The sequence below is a fragment of the Callospermophilus lateralis genome, chromosome 13 (genome assembly GCF_048772815.1).
Source record: "Callospermophilus lateralis isolate mCalLat2 chromosome 13, mCalLat2.hap1, whole genome shotgun sequence".
Classification (NCBI taxonomy): Eukaryota; Metazoa; Chordata; class Mammalia; order Rodentia; family Sciuridae; genus Callospermophilus; species Callospermophilus lateralis.
Window position 1 is genome coordinate 65,361,215 of NC_135317.1, and position 17,212 is coordinate 65,378,426.

Below are 17,212 nucleotides of genomic sequence, written 5' to 3' on the forward strand. Positions count from 1 at the left end.
TTTCAAAATCAGGTCACACCCTAATAGATGGTCTGGACCCTCTCTTATCACAGAAGCTATGTCACAAGCCCCAATAACATTTGCAAGCAAAACATTAAGACACTCACAAAAAAAAGATTGCTGAGGCCTATTCAAGGTTAATAAAACAATTAATGGGACAGGAAATTGAGGCAAAAACAGGGGACTCTATTTCCTTGATTCCAATTCTGCGAGTACCACAACCTTTCTCAAGAGGTCGCCTGTGCAGTTCCTATACTCACTCAAAAGTCAAGAAGTGGACCTGGGTTGGACTCCCTAGAAACTTTCTTATGACTCCCAATAAAACCAAAGAGCAGGCGAAGTGCACCATCCTTCTCTCATCCAACAGAGTGTTCCCTTTTCTTTTTCCTATCCCTTCTAATAAACTTACGCCTGTTACTCTAAGCCACGAGTCTAAAAGTCTCTCTTGCATGATCGAAAGAAGAGAGGGCCCCTGCAGCTGCCTCAGTTTTATTTCAGGTTAGTGTCCTGTACCATTCCCACATGCCACAAACGCTCAGCACCTCCTTCAAGACCTCCACATCGCACACCGTAGACTTGAAGACCACAATTCGGTCACAGGGATAAGATACAGGTGTAGATGAGGCACGGTTGAAATCCTTAGCTACAGCTCCCTGTGTACTGCTTTGGGTTCGAAGACCAGAAAATGAAATTTTTACCTCTCTTTCACTTCATGCCCAACCTGAGACAGGAAGAATACGGATTCTTCTTGGAAATCAAGTATCAAGTTCCACAAGGAAATAGCAAAGAGGGGACTGGAGGCAACTGGATTAGGGTTTCGTTAATAAGGAGGGGACCAAGGAATCATAATCTTCGTGAGGTCTGAACAGCTTTTATTTCCTCACTTTCTCAGGATATGCCCAGTAATGTGTTGAATGAGTGAATTTAAGAATAGATGCTTCCTGCTCATTGATGCAATTGGAGAAAAACACAGGAGGCCAACCTAAGAATCAAGAAAAACCAAACAAGACCCAAAAAAAAAAAAAAAATAAGGCAAAGGACTTTATAGGTTACCCAATCCAGTGCTTTTGCTTTATTGAAGAAGGCAATGATAAAAGGATTTTTTTTTTCCCATATATGGCCAGTGGTAGAGCTGAAGCTACAAACCCATCTGTGCCTTTCCTCCATTTGACACACACACACATTTTTTTTTTTAATTTACATGAATTAAGCTGTGTACTAAGTTGCTGGAACCACAAGTTAAATGAGCCATCATCCAGAGTAGGAAGCATGGGATTGGGACCATTCACTGTGCTGAGGAGCCTCTTGGGGGAGGAGGGTGTGGCTATTCCTGAAACCTAGCACAGCAGGGCAGGGACAGGACCAGGAGCACCTTTACCAGGTAACAACATTGATGCATCTAGCACTTCAGCTTTTGCAGACTCCTGCTGAAAGACAATGACACAGCAGATTCCTGGTCTGAATCCTTTTGCTTGAAGTTCAACCTGGTGGAACAATTTGTTTTTCTCTCCCCACTCACTTAGGTGCTTTGGTCTAGTCTACAGACACCAGTCTTGACTAAAGCTGTAGAATGCATAGAGTGGGTGCTCAGTGTCTCCCCCTCCTTTCCTCATCCACCTCTCTTTGTCCTTTCTCTCCTCCACTTCCATCCTGCCCGCATGAATCTCACTATTCCAGGTCCCTGATAAAAAGTAAATAAATCAGAATCACTGCCACCATGTTTGGGTTGAAATTACTTCCCACGTTACACCACGTATATATAACATTTAAAATTATATATACATCCAGGTATAAATTGAAAAATATATTATGTATTATTTGATTCCATCATATCTATTTACGATTTACATTTATATGTCCTTGGGTAACAAACTCTATAGGAGTCCTTCCTCATGGTTGACTATTAGAGTCTGTAACAAGGAGACAATTTTCCAAAGGTTGCTGGATCTCCCTGAGACTTCTTTAGGGATCTCAGGCCATCTTTTATGTTTCAACTTTGTAGGAATCTGAATTCCGCTATGCAGAACCATGAGCAAAAAAGGAAGATGTGCACACAATGATATGAAATCTGATCCTTCCCTAAATGAACCACTACCACTTGATTTAAAGTTCTGTTCCATTTTCTGTACTGTTTAATTTAATTTTGTCTCAAATGAAGAAATTAGTGTTACACCCATGCTTGAGGATAAGCCAAACTGCATGACTTCACATTGCCTTTAGAGCAGTATCGGATTACATAACTTCTTAGTTTGTTTGCTCCCAACATCCTGAGATTTGGGACTTTCTATATGATTCAGAATGGAGATTTGGACCTAAGGAGAGGGTTTCCATCTCTAGGGCTGGCCAGAGTTTGGTGATGTCACCTGAAGAACACATCTGTGTTCTTTCAGTGGGGTTGGCACCTACAGGAGAGAAAAATTCTGCTTTGCGGGGGAAGGCTGAGAGATTATACTGGGCCATTTTCTTTACCACTATTTTTTTTTTTCTTTCTGTTTAATTATGTCTGTTCTCTAAGGCTGAATGATTTTCCTAGTTTTGATCACAGAGCACAAAGTCTCCCTCAGTACATTCTGTTCCTTTTACTAGGTCTCTGCCCAATTACAGGAACACACTCATCCCTTCTCCAAACAGCCATTACTTGCTGAAATAAAGAAACCAAAGGACACAGTATTTCAGGGAAATAAAGATTCAATTAGGGAAAAACCTAAAGCAATATTTTTATTTGAAAAAAGACAACTGAAAATCCTTCCCTTTGCAATCTCAAGTATTCATATATGTTGATCCCAGGATAATATTTGTATTAATGATTTCTCCAACCTCAAAGGATCTAGTTCTTATGTTCCAAAAGAGGTAGAAAAATATTTCCTCTATTGCCTCTGACCTGGAATGGTAGTAAAATCAGGTTTTTATTTTTCTTTGTTTAGCACGTAGAATATATTGACAGAGACAAGAAAAGGGCCAGAGAACAGAGTGATCAGTTTAGTAGGAAAGTAAAAAAGCGTGGGGCTGGGCATGGTGTTATACACCTGTAATTCCAGGAGCTTGTGGCAGGAGAATGGCAAGTTCGAGACCAGCCTCTGAAACTTGGTGAAGCTCTAAGCAACTTAGTGAGACCCTGTCTCAAAATAAAAAATAAAAAGGGCTGGGAAGGTTGCTCAGTGGTTAAACATCTCTGGGTTCCATCTCTAGTACAAAAAAAGTTGCAGGAGCAGTTTGGGGATTTAGCTTTTGCTAAAATCACAGGTATAGCTTTCATAGAAACAAAGGAATTTGTTAACTAAAGCCCAGAGATTCATTGTGGGCTCTTCCTGAAGGCTCCAAATCAAATTTTGTACTTTAAATTTTGACTTTTTTTTTTTTAGAAAGTATCCCCACTTATATTAGTTTCAGAAATAAAAGCCTAGATCCATACCTCTAGGGCTGTTAGCTTGAGGAAGGAGCCCAGCTTATTTCCAGAAAATCAATGTCATCTCAACACTAGTGACTCCTCCCTTAAACATGATTGGGAAAGTTGTCACAAGTACATTAGTGAAGATTTTTGGTAGGATGGCCCAGCTTGCCTAGGTTGCACTGTCACTTAGCAGGACATGGCAGGTGGGGTTTATGTAAACCCTTGAGGTTTACGTGAGATTTGTATTTTCATCACGACCTTTGTCAATCAGCACACTAGAGAACTGCCACTATTCAACACGTGTTGACCTACAAAAATAGCAGCTTCATAGAGTATGACCTGAAATGGTTCAATGACAGAAACAAAGGCTGGAAATATAGCTTCAAGGAGTGGCTGAGCTTTTGTTTCTAAACACAGCTGCTTTCAAATGCTACCCCAGAACCATCTAAATAGCAACAAATCGAAGGCATAATCATGAGCCACAGATGTAATTTTCAATTTTCTAATAACCACATGAAATAAATGAAAAAGAAACAGGTGAAATCAATTTTCATAATATACTTTATTTAATCCCATATATATCTAAAATTATATTATTTAGACATGTAACCAATATAAAAAGTATTATAAATGAGGCATTTTACAATTTACATTTTTTTACTAAGTCTTCAAAATCTGGTGTGTATTTTATACTTCTAGCATATCTCAATTCATATTATCCATATTGAAATTGCTCAAGTCGCCACATGTGGCTAGTGTATTGTACAATTCAGTCCTAGACCCTCTGCTTACAAACTATGTTATTGGACCAGTTAACTTAACCATGCTTCATCTGTTTACCTCCCTGAAAATGGATTTATATTACAAAGACCTACATCTTAGGGTTAAATGTGAGATTTAATCAGTTAGCAGAGAGCAGTGTCTGTTATGTGCTTGGAACACTAAAATTATTACCATGTTAAAGATAGAGTCATGCAACTGAACACCTTATCCCTTTTTTGATTTTTTTTTCAAGTTTAAGCAAAGCTTAAAATGAGGATTCCCACTCTAACTTAAAACTTTTTTTTTTTTTTTTTTGCCCATGATGTAACCAGAAGATTAACATACAGAGTTATGCAACATCTTCAGGAATGACTGATGGCTTCATCAATTCATGAGCTAAGGATCTGAAGGTTACAGTATCAAGATGCAGAAGTGTAGAAGTGTAGACCTAGGCCATACATTGGCAATTAAATGCTCATTACAACAGAAGTGAAATAAATTAAAACCAGAACAGACTGAAAAATATTGTCAAGATTGCCATTTAGTGATCATCAGCTACAGACCTAACACTAAGACAAGTACTTTTCAGGGGTTCATTCACTTAACCACAAGGGCACAGAAAGAAACAGAAAAAAATCAGCAAGGCAGATGTTCTTATCCTCAAATGAAATGGTGGGGCCAAGTGTAGCCCTGCATGCTTAACATGTATCAGGCCTTGGGTTCAACCCCCAGCACAACCACCATCAACAACAAAACTGACAAAGACATAGAGTGGCCAAGAAATGCACCAGAGGGTCAACTGTTAGGTGGCTCTTTGCATCACTGTGATCCTAAAATACCCTTCCACCCTCAACAATTAAATGTGTGGTGAGCTGGAGTGATAGGCCTGGCACCAGCTACTTACTCTATACAGAAGCTGAACTACGTTGAGAGTGGAACACTTCTTCTGCCTAGGAGTTGCATTTAAATGATCAAACACATGAAAGATTGCAGAAGAGGGAACATTTTCTATATGCTTCAATACTCAATTAGGTGGTTTGTTTCTGTGTGATGCTCAGAGGACACAACAGGCACAAACTAGTTCTTTCATTAGCTAAAGCAAGGAAACCAGATTGAGTCACAACTACTTTTTTATTAGTTCTATTTATTGAGACTTGCAACTCACTTGAGAAGTCTGGTCTTGTAAGTAACAGCCAGGGATATTTGAGGGAATAAGGTGGTATGTGTGTGTGTGTGTGTGTGTGTGTGTGTGTGTTGCACACACATGCGCACAGTGGTACGGGTGAAACTGAGAGAGGAGTAAGCTGCTCCCAACAACCAACTCTAAAGAGCACGTGGCTCTTGTTACATCTGGCTGGCTCAGCAACTATCCAAGTTATGGGGCTACGGGGGATACTGTCTAGACCAGTTCTTTTGGCCCTGGGGTTGGCAGAACATAGAACCAGAAAGCCAAATCATGGTGGAAATATCTCTCTGCATTTTTTCTGGTAGACGGTCAAGCTGGATGGAAACTAAATCTCAAACAATTACCAAATAGCAATAAATAAGAGAATAAAAAGACTGCACAGGGCTTTCTTCAGTCCTTGATAGATATGTCCTGGCTCTTGAGCTGTAGCATGACATTTCTGAAGCAAATATTCTTAAGAAGAAGAAGAAAAAAAAAAAGTACAAAGGACAACTTTAGGGGTGACCTGACTTTTCCAGCTTGAGAATATTCTCAGTGCATCATGCATCACGGGTGTTTGCTGGTCTCAAGGATGTTACTAAGAATAGAAAAACACAGCAACATATAATTGAAATAATTTATTTACCACTAGAGCACCACAAAAAAACAGACATACATTGTGTTAAAATACAGCATAATTGGTCATCAAAATACAAAACAGCTATTCTTATATTCCATCTTTTTAACCATGCCAACCATAAAATTGTACTGCTGCTTAACACATACAAACTGCTGTCCCCACCCACGTACTAACACTTCCCCGACTCCCTCCCACCACCCTCCCCTCCCACGGCAATATTTACTTATGGGAAATAAAGACCTTATAGAACCCCCAAATTAAAAAAAAAAAGATTCAAGAGATCTTAAAATAGAGCATTTAAAATATTATCAGTGCATTCATAAGGAAAGACAAAATAATACAAAACAAAATGTCGTTTTATCTGAGAGGAAAATACCTGCAGATATAAAAGTGATTTACACAGAATTAATAGAAAAGTGGAAGAGGAAAAAAAAAATAACACACAGTCAAATCTGGGATTGGGTTCCACCCAACACAAGGATTGTTCACTATTTGCGGCATCCCATCTCTTGCTTTTCCAGTTTTCAAACTTGCAAAATCCAATTCTTCATTTGAATTCATGGTGAGAAATTCCAAAAAAGAAGCACACCATACCAATCAACTTCTCTTTGGATTCGTGCCTCACTCTGCTGCCTTTTAGGTGAAACTGAAAATATTCCATTGTTTTACCTGTACATTTTTATCTTAAACCTGAATAAGTGACAAATATATCCTACAAACCTGACACAAGGTACCTCCTCTGCAATGATGCAACTCAGTTATTAAAGCAAAGTAAGTGTTAGCCTCAGCTATAGGTGACTCTCATTCAGAGGAAGGAAAGAATGTTTTGATCAGGGGAGGCTCTGGCTTGTGCCTTTCTAACCTTCAAAGAACATCTATAAAAATCTTAACTTCAGTGAAATGAATGAAATGACTAATGCTGACCTGGACTCTTCCCTCTTTTGAAAAACCAAATAAAATGTCTATTTTTCAATTTCCCGTTAACACTAAAAATCTCACTTTAAAGGAAAAGATGTTCTCCTTGAACTGCCCACTTTAAAGTAATAATGAAATTCTGTGAAAACACTAATTAAGTCAAATTAGAGAACCCTTTCTTAACTCAGTCCAAGATTAAAACTAAAACATTTCCCCCACTTATCTATGTGTTCACAATATCCCCATTTTCCTAAAGTAGAAGCTTCCTAACTGACTTGGTTATGAATTATGCCTAGAAGATGAAGGAAGACCACTTGAACTCAAATCTATTCTTTTCATAAAAGGAAAAAAAAAAGGACAAGTAGACCCAGGTAGCTTATGTCATAAAAATGAACAATACACAAAGCACAAGTAGAGCAAATACTATTTTAAAAATGTATTTATAGTGCAAGTCAAAATCTAGGGGTTTTACTCAAAAGTACTGGCCGGCTAAAGGAAACATACAATTGTGAATGATCATTAAAAAGAGTCCAAATTAAGTCCAATCTAAATCATAGTTGACATTATTACAGAATATAAAAAATATGGTAAGAATTTACACATTACACGTAAAGTAGTTAATGTTTTGATTTAATAGTTTGCAAAAGAGATCCGCAGATGTGTTTTCAATTATGCTGGCTTCTATGCCCATCTATTTTAATAATACAGGACTGGTTACATATACCAAAACAAAGAAAAAATAAAAACCGTAGCATAGCTATACAGCAATACTCGAAGGTCCTAAGTTTGATCAGTACATGTCAAAACATTTCAACATTTCACTGGTATGCCAAACTGACAAAGAACCATTTACAATTAAAAGGAAAATTTAAAAAAAAAATCTTACAGACTCATTCTGTTCTTATTAACAGGCTTTTTAAGTGTTTGAACCTTACACGAAGCTTCCTTAGGCAGTTGGTACACGGCATGTGTTCTCAGGGTCTTTATCTTAATGCAGACTCGCTTGGTCATGTAATAACTCACTTGGGTTTTCATCCCGTTAATATGACCTCTTATTTTTTTCTGGCTCGTTTGAATTCAAGTTCTTTAAGCCATCCATGAGTTTCTGGCAAAGTATTTGGTCTCCACTTTATACACCTGTTTTATTTTCCAAGGGCAATGAAACGTTCATTATATAGTAACACACAATAAATAACTCACTGTTAACTCTAAGAGTAAGAACGGGAGGGGTGCCTATTGCATAGCAATACAGAAAAATCAAGTGAGGCGTGGGATAGGAACGGTACGTACAGCAACTCCACTTAATGGGATTTTCCTGTTTTTTTTTTTTTTCTTTCACATAATTAACACTAACAAATTCTTCCAGTGTTTATTTTTTTTCTTAAAAAAAAAAAGAAGATTTTGCTTCTTCTCTCTCACAAAGTAGGTGAAATGTAGAATAAGGCCTTCCACTTTTTTCGTTTCAGATGCCAGTTTTAACAAACAGAACGCAAACTTCCAAAGTATTTGAACTAGTACCGCTTTTTCAAAATCTGTTAACACTGATGAAACAAGGCTCTCTATGTTTTCTTGTTACAAGCATCATCATGGTTGTTGTCATTGTTATCATGATTTCTGTCTTGTCGTTTTTCCAAGAAGTTTAGCTGCATTTGCAAGACTTTACAATCATATTGGAAAGCTGTTCGATCTTGGGTGTCTTGCCGATGTAGTAGAGAATGGTTAGCGGTTCCAAATCTTGAGACACACAGCAAGGAGAAGCAGATGCTTCTGGATTTATGGTGTTATATAAACTGAGAACCTGAAGAGACACAGGAAAGGAGTGATACCACAGGGCAAGACCAAAATAAGAGCAAAAACAAAAAAAAAAAAAAAAAAAAAGAGAAAGAAAAGCCATATTATCTTTTCAACAACCATTTTACATTGTTATCAGCCACAGCACTTAGTAGGCAATTTTAATTATTTGGGGTATATTACTGTTTTTGTTTTTGTTTTTTGCATCTTAAACAAATGATCTATAAAAGTCAGATTGGACAAAATTACTCATTCTGCAGATTTTCCTAATTTCCCAACTTACCTACTCTGATCACTGCCACATAAATTTGCCAGATCTTGTAGTATTTGTTCTTGTTTCTTTATTACTTTTTAACAGAAATTGTTTGTGAGTGTATGTTTTAAATTCCCAAGAAGATTAAGAGGTCTTTTGAGGTTGAGAACTCTGTAGACTTTGTAACATGTAGCCCTAGTAAGTCTTGACTGGACAAAATAATACATGTCTGCTAGGTGAATAGATCATAAATACACGGATAAAAAAAAAATAATAAAATGTTTAAAATTGTCATAAGAGCTTCAATCTACCCTTGGGCATAGAGAAAGACACCTTTCTATAATGTAAAATCTTTCTATGTTAATTATCTTTGCAGGACAATTTAATGTCACCAAATTGACGTTTTTCTTTCTTTCTTTTTTTGTACTGGAAATTGAATCCAGGGGCACTACTTTACAACTGAGTTACATCCCCAGCCCTTTTATTTGTTTTTTATTTTGAGACAGTCTTACTAAGTTGTTTAGGACCTCCCTAAATTACAGAGGCTGGCTGCCAACTTGCAATCCTCTTACATTAGCCTCCCAAATCACTGAGATTACTGGCATGTGCCATGCCACCTGGCCTAAATTGTCATTTTTAAAAGTCTTTTCATTTATTGTTGTTTCATAACTGCAATAATGTTAAGAATGGCATCAAACGCAATCTACATTCTTCATTATTCACTTTCTTAGATTTTTCTTAAAAGCAGTATTAATAGTGAACCCGCCATGGAGCTGGGGTTGTGGCTCAGCGGTAGAGTGCTCGCCTGACACATGTGAGGCACTGGGTTCGATCCTTAGCACCGCATAAAAATAAAATAAATAAAATAAAGGTTATGTGTCCATGTACAACTAAAAAGTACATTAAAAAATAATTATGAACCCTCCATTAACCTTTCATATGATAAATGGTAGTGGCTGAGAGGGAGGAGTGGACAGCCAGTTCTAAAACGGAATGAAGACAAAGTTCTGTAGTTAGCCCTGTACTTTTGTCCCCATTCTGTATCAAAGAGTATATGACTTTTACTAATGGAAGTATGTAGGATCCACACTGATGACACAGAGATATTTCCAAGGATGCCATTAATGTGTTAGTCAAACAGTAAGTGACCTTTTCCTCGAGATTCACTGCAATTTTTTCATCCTAAGACACAAGATCTGTTCAGTGCAGCAACACTGACTACTTTATTAAGCTACCCCTGGTGTCTTGGGTAACGGTCCAAACCACATATTTGTGACCATGACAGTTATTCTTCCTCTCTCCTTGAAAAACAAGCCTGGTCTCAGCCTTCACACACTCCCTCTGTGTATCGGGGAGGAGAATTATGTTTCTACTTGGCAGCTGGGCCGTGCCCACATTACAGCTACTGCTGCCGCAGCCCAGAAGAAGCAGCCTGGCCAGAGAGCTCAGACAAAGGGACAGGCATGAGCAAGCTTCCCTCACATGGGCAAGCACGTGGTCACCCGAGAGTGCCAAAGCCTTCAGGGGAGTTGGGAAAACAGCTGAAGGAAGGGGGACCATATCTGTCAATTTCATTTCCAGCCTATGCAGGCATTTATAAATAAATATACTTCGTATTCCACTAACACATGATTTTTCATGAGAACTAAGGAGGAATTTTTATAACACAGATTGTCTAAAATAATTGATAACCCCCCAAACTCTTGAATTCAGCTGAATGCATTCTGTGCTCTTTTTGGCAGCAGGTTCATTTTCCTACCCTGCAGTGAAGGCAATTTTTCTAATGCCGCTTTAATAGGGAGATTTACAGTCGCATAAAGAGCAGAATAGAAACCCCCATGTGAAGCCACATTTTAGGAATTATACTCAGTAAGACAGAGCAAATAGAGACCTGGTTATATAAAAAAGGACGGCTGCCTTCCAAGCCCTGGTTTGTCCCTCATTTTCTGTTTGATCCTGGGCAAGTCATGTACACAATCGACATTCTGTTGTTGTTGTTGTTTTTTTTAATGTTAAGGTTTGAACAAGATTATTTATGAAGTCCTTTCCATCTCTATAATCCTACATCATGAAGCATGTAGGAAAGAAGAAACAGATGGACAAATAGCATTATTATAAAGAAAAAGATTTTGCTGATCTGGATTTGGGAACCCACAGCACCCAAACTTGGACCTGCCTTCTGAGTTAGCTCTCTATCTTGATGGAAATAACGTGACTAAATATATGCAGATTCTTGATAACTTTGGGCTGTATTCAGAAAGACTCATGCTAATTTTCCAATCATTTCACATGTATCATTTTTGTATTTCACAACAGCTCTCCAGTTCAGCATTATCAATTTAAAGATAACTTTTGGTGGCACAAACCTATAATCCCAACAGCTTGGAGGCTGAGGTAGGAGAATGATAAGTTCAAAGCCAGCCTCAGCAACTTAGCGAGGACTTAAGCAACTCAGTAAGACTGTCTCAAACTAAAATATAAAAAGGGATGGGGATGTGGCTCATGGGTAAGGCCCACTGGGTTCAGTCCCTGGAACCAAAAAAAAAAAAAAGATAACTTTTAATATAGACGTTCCTTCTTACTAATTAGAAATTTAAGGTTCAGAGAGGTTAAAGGACTTTCTAATTCTCCTACTATAGTAAATCATACACCAAAGCACCAACTGCAGTCTTCAGTGTTATTTCTAATATGTCAGTCCCAAACGGAGGTGATAACAGATACTTTTTTAGATGGACCTCTGGGTCCCTACACACCTTAGCTATATATGACACTATGAGTATGTTGATTCAAAGTGTTTTTTGTGTGTGTGGAGTGGGGAACCTAATTATGTTTATAGCTGTTAAAAATATACAACAAGAAACAAAACTCTCTTCAAGTCGCTTATGATCTTGATGAGAAGGTGTAATCTGCTTTTGAAAGGGATCAGTGTTACTTTTTTATTTTACCTACAGCCTACATTTCTCCTCATCTAAAAAGATTTATCCAGCACCTAGGCACACATGATGGCGAAAGGGCATAAAGACCATTACAGTTCTTTTAAAAATACAATAGCAGACAGCCTAGAACAGAGGAGATGAGTTAGCCAAACACTTACCCTGCTGTGCTGAGTATCTGAACTCCATAAATATGGGCACGCTCCAGCACAGAAGTTGGCATTGTACCCTTTAGGTTCATGTATCCATTTCCACCCAAGATCCCTCTTGAAATCAATGTAAAGTGGACGTAGGCAGCAATTATCCTGCACATTTCTGTTGAAAGAAACATCAGTGGAGATTTTAAAGCTGATTTCCCACCTGCCTTATCCCAAACCAGAAGAACTACCCATTCATTTGTCCAACAAGCACCCAATGACCACATGGCCTGGGCTAGGCTTCAGTGGTCTTATTGTAATCTCAAGTGACTTTGATGATAGGATGCTGTGACGACCTGCTGGATGACTTTCCCTTATGAGTTCTATCCTCTGACGCCCTGGTCTGTGACCTAGAAAGTCCAACCTTTACTCTCAAATGCTTATGTAGGGAGGTGGTTGAAAGGGACCTTCCTTTCTGACCACCGCTGGGCAGTTGTGCCAGCTAGCCTCTATTGTCCTTTTACATTAAAAACAAAGTACAACAGTTATTTTCAGAGAACCATCTAAGGCATTTATCTTTGAGAATATATCCTGCATTTTACCACCCATTGCTTGATCACAATATACTAGAAATCAGGGGAAAAGTTGCATGCAATCACAGGTTCTGAAAGTGAAAAATGCCACTCTCCTAGTGACCTCTGATACTGCTATCATGGAGGACCCGGCATCGTCCCACAACTCCTTTTACCAAACTGGACAGGAAACCACAGAATGAGAAATAAGTTCTCGCCCTGTTCCCCCACTTCGGTAAGATTCTGTAGCTAATGGCACTCTGTGCTATCTCATCTCTGTTTCTGTCAAAAAAAAATGTGACCACAGGCATTCTGAAGAGAAGGGTAAGGTCACACAGATGGTGGGTCTTGCTGAATTATAGAGTCAACGTCACACAGCTAGAATGAATTTACTTTCTCTGGGGAGAAGGGTAGAGAGCTCATTTTCTTTTTCAGCATCAAAGCCCTTCAGAGGGATTTGGGGGATCATCATGGGGGGCTAGTTGTCCCCCTTCACCCTTTGTTCTTTGGTACGGGCTGGTGAATACAACAGAGAAATAACTGCTCAAAGCCTCTGAGGGGAACAGTATTACAAGATACCAGGGCTGTACTGTCCTCTGCCTACCCTCAGTCTGTGAGTTCAACTCAAGTCAATATGTAGGAAAAAGTAAAGGCAGAAGGAGGTATAACAGACACAGGTGCTCGGTTTTATCTCCATTTCCTTACCTAAAGCAATAGGCCGCATCCAAAGCACGCTTCTTCCGCCGGTTGGACTGTTGTGACTCAAGTCTGTAGGAGGGCAATAACATTAGCAGGAGATGTGGGGTCTTCCCACTGTTTTTTTTCCTAGTGGACTTTATAGTTTTCTGATCACCACTGGTATATGTGGAGGTGCCATCAATACCTTGAAAAAATGCATTTGGGTAATAAACATTTAGCTTTACCTTCATCATATATTATCAGCTATATATATATATTTTTTTTTTCTTTTGTATATAGTCACAAATAGCAGTGATGACCACCATGACAGCATTGGCTGGCTATAGTCATTCCCCATGGAAACAGATGTGGCACAATAGGACTACCACAGGTGACTACTCTTGTATGTGGGTCTCTTATCAGAAGGCAGCACAGCATCAAAGGCAGGGCTTAGGAAGTCACAGCAGAAGAAGACTTTGACCCATAGCCACAGGCAACCTAGGCAGTTTAATTTAGTTGATCCTCAGTGTAGGCTGTGTTCAAACCCTCCACGAATGAACGTGCAGCCATAGAACATGCCTTGTCACCCGCAGGCTCACGTTCTTCCTAAGACTGCTAAACTCAGAAGACTTTCCTAATGAGCCTAAACTGAGACTTAGCTCCATGGCAGTGAAATAAGTTCAAGTGAAACAGAAGTCACCCTTACCTAATGCTATTTTGGGAAGCTGCAAAGAAAGGGCTTTTTCATTTATTTTATGGCATCCTCAACACTTTCCTGATTCCATCTGAGATTTAGAAACTTGAGCTCCCCAAAGCATGCTCAGGAGACTGCCAGTTTAAGCATTTAATCTCCACACTCAAGAGAATCATGACTAGGTTAGAGACTGAAATAAATCTCGAAACCTCTGGGAGCATTTTTCCATGAGCGGGGGCCACTGTAGCCTTTTAAAAGTGGATGGAGGTCCCAGGTGATGTTAGGAGGGAAGAGAAATCAGCTCCCTGACCTGTCAGTGTAGGCCGATGTGGAACTGGCACGTGGGCACAGGCTTCCCTCTGGTCTCTTCCCCCAGTGGCTCATTATCCAATGCACCAAGTGACCCAAGCCCTTGGCGTCTTCTCATTCTCTCTGGTTTTTGGTTAGTTCACTTAAAAGTGGGCATGGGAAATCTAAAGCCTGCCTTGTGTTGATCAGCTATTATAAAAGTCTGATAAGGAAGAAACTTGAAATATTGGGTACAGGGTAGAAAAGGGCGACTGCTCCAACACAGGGAAGTTAAGGCATAGAAACTGAGGCTTGAGAGGACTCTTTTCTCTGATGAAAAACAGTTGTCGGTTTCTCATATTTGGTTTAGGGACTTATCAATGGATTTCACTGAGTGTATGTCATATAGTTCTATAATATCATAATAGATGGAAAATGAGCTTTGCTTAAATGAAGAATAAAGAGTTTAACTGACTAGTCAATATTTTTCAGGGTCGATGAGCCAATCAGTTAGTATTGACCAAGTCATGGTGGGGTACTGCCGAGTATGAAAACCGGGAAACAATCCCTTTCTTCTAATCTTTTCTGCCTCCTTATACTTTTTTCCAGCCATATTTTTGCCCAGATGAATGATTCCCCACACTTCATCCAAAATGCAAAGTGACTTCATCCTCATGAGATTATCAACACAAGCCCTCCCCCACCACGTAGTTTCAGTTACCTGCAAATCTTGCTTCTAGCTCTTCACTTTTATTTGGTATGATGTAATTGTTGGATGGTACAAAGGTACAGCAGGGACAATGTAAACTTATTTTAAATCCCAGGTTCCTATCTGGAAAACATTAAGTCAAGGAGGTCATTTATAAGTATATTGTCTGCACTTTTAAATCTGCAAACAATTTACAATAACTTAGGGCCACATCTAGGGAGAAAACTAGAAGGTGGTTATAACCTTTATGGTGAAGCCACTCATGAACTGCATCAGTCACATCGAAGGACAGCCATTCGCCTTCTGCTCTTGTTTTCACGACTTTGCTGTCAATGTAGCGCTGGGTTGGAGATGTTAAATCTTTGGATTTGAGGATCTACAGGGAGACAAGGCAAGAGCCAAAGCTCAGTTGGCATACTGACAGCCTGATGAAACCCAAACCATTAACATTATCCTGATTCATTATCTAAATTTAGCTGCACACCAGTGTGTCCACGTATTGTCATCTCAAGCATGGCCACATGCATAAAAACATAATACCAGGCCATTTGCCATGAAAAATAGAGCTACTAAATCAGCTGCATGTTATGATAAAGGTGACGGGAACCATAAAGCCAAGTGTCTAAAAGAAAGTGGCAGTAATTATTTTGCTTTGCTGACATAAGCTTTGTGAGATTTTGGCCATAAATTCTATGCTATTAAGTTAATGGTTTTGTTGTTCTGCTTCCTTATTTCTTTTAATTTGGGGAGCCGGGGTACAGAGAGGGACAGGGGGAGAGGTCCCGTTCAGAAAACCCAACACTCACTCTCCAAAGTCCCTGAATTATAAATCTTCTGCCAAAGACAGCAAGGTCCTAACCTTGGTTCCTAAATCCATTGACATTAAAATATGTGTCCTGCCTCAGCTTTTGAGGTAAGCCTCTAGCTGGGATTTTTACTCTCAGTGCGACTTGTGATGATTTATAAAGATATTCCATATCCCACAGGCTAAGAATGAATCTGGGCAGGAGCAATCTGGCACAGTGTGCCTCTGAGAGGCTGAAAGCAAATCAGCTCAAAACTGAGACTTTAGAAAGAAATGTTGATTTCAAATAAGTAAAGAACAACTGCAGCATGTTCTTGGGTTTCTATGGGAAGGGAATAGTTGTGGTGGTTTTCAACAATTCTATCTTGAAACATTAATGTTTTACGAACCAAACCACCATCCTAAGTCTCCTAGAGCTACAGTAAATCCTCTCTCAACCTACAGCCTCCGCTTCCTCAGTACTTAGGGTCTCAGGACCTGTTTTCTCTGTCCTTTCTCACATTCAGTCTAATTCTTCATACTTATGGGTTTGGTCTCTTCTACAAGTTTACAAGCTTCTCCAAGTCAAGGATCATGCTTTCAACTTGATAGCATTTCAAAGCATAGGACTCAGTTGAATCATTGTCTATTAAGTGACTCTCTGAAGATCTAGATAATTTATTAACTCTCTGTTAGCCTTGCAAAGCAAAAAAAAAAAAAAAAAAGTGTGATTTCCTATTGATTTTAAAATGCATTTTCCCTGTCAGTGTGTAGACACAATTTATTCCAGATGATTTGACAACACAAGAATATTTGGCATTATAGTAGCCATTTTTTTCTGGATTAAGAAAGTATAAAAGAGGAAAGAGATTTTATGATTGGACTGTTGGGTGTCCTCATGAATTTTTCACAAATCATATTCTACAGGCCTGCCCCAATGGTCCAAAGAACCCCTATAAATAAAGAGGATCCAGAAGCAATCATGATCCTTCAATAGGCAAATGATTCTTTTTGTGAATTAAAGAAGCAAATAAACATGACTCGAGGGCTGGGCACAACAGGCTCTGGGTTTGGCACACATTGTTTCACTTAATGTAATCCTCAAAATATTGCTGTAAGGTAGATTAAAGAAACAGAAACTCGGGGGGGGGTGAAGTAAGTCCCTCAGTCCCTAGCAGTGAACAAGCACAGAAAGAGGATACAAAGCAACTCTAAGTCATTTTTCTACTTCAGTGCTGGAATTTGGAAAGCCAAAAAAAAAAAAAAAATAAGTTAGGGAAGTCAAAGTCAGATCATGATTCACCCTGACCCCTTTCCAGATGGCAGAACACATTTAATAATAAAGGCAGAGATCTTTAAATAAGATTATAATAGATGTCAGTACAGGATGAAAATATACCATGGTGGAATGTACACACAGTTAATGCTGACATAAAGCTGTAACTTTGCTTAACATCAGTCGGTCCTCTGGGAATCAAAGCTTGCCTTGAAAATAACTCC

General features: G+C 39.0%; 1 protein-coding gene across 1 annotated transcript in view; it reads right to left on the reverse strand.

The window, feature by feature from the left end:
• Positions 1-6,216: 6,216 nt before the first annotated feature.
• Tgfb2 (transforming growth factor beta 2) overlaps positions 6,217-17,212 on the reverse strand; it is an 84,822-nt gene continuing 73,826 nt past the window's right edge. Inside the window, exons 3-7 of the mRNA XM_076873061.1 lie at positions 15,172-15,304; positions 14,941-15,051; positions 13,265-13,442; positions 12,012-12,165; positions 6,217-8,671 (exon numbers count right to left, since the gene is read on the reverse strand). Of these exons, the coding sequence (XP_076729176.1) occupies positions 8,513-8,671; positions 12,012-12,165; positions 13,265-13,442; positions 14,941-15,051; positions 15,172-15,304 (735 nt within the window). The 3' untranslated portion in view covers positions 6,217-8,512. The remainder of the gene's footprint in view (positions 8,672-12,011; positions 12,166-13,264; positions 13,443-14,940; positions 15,052-15,171; positions 15,305-17,212) is intronic.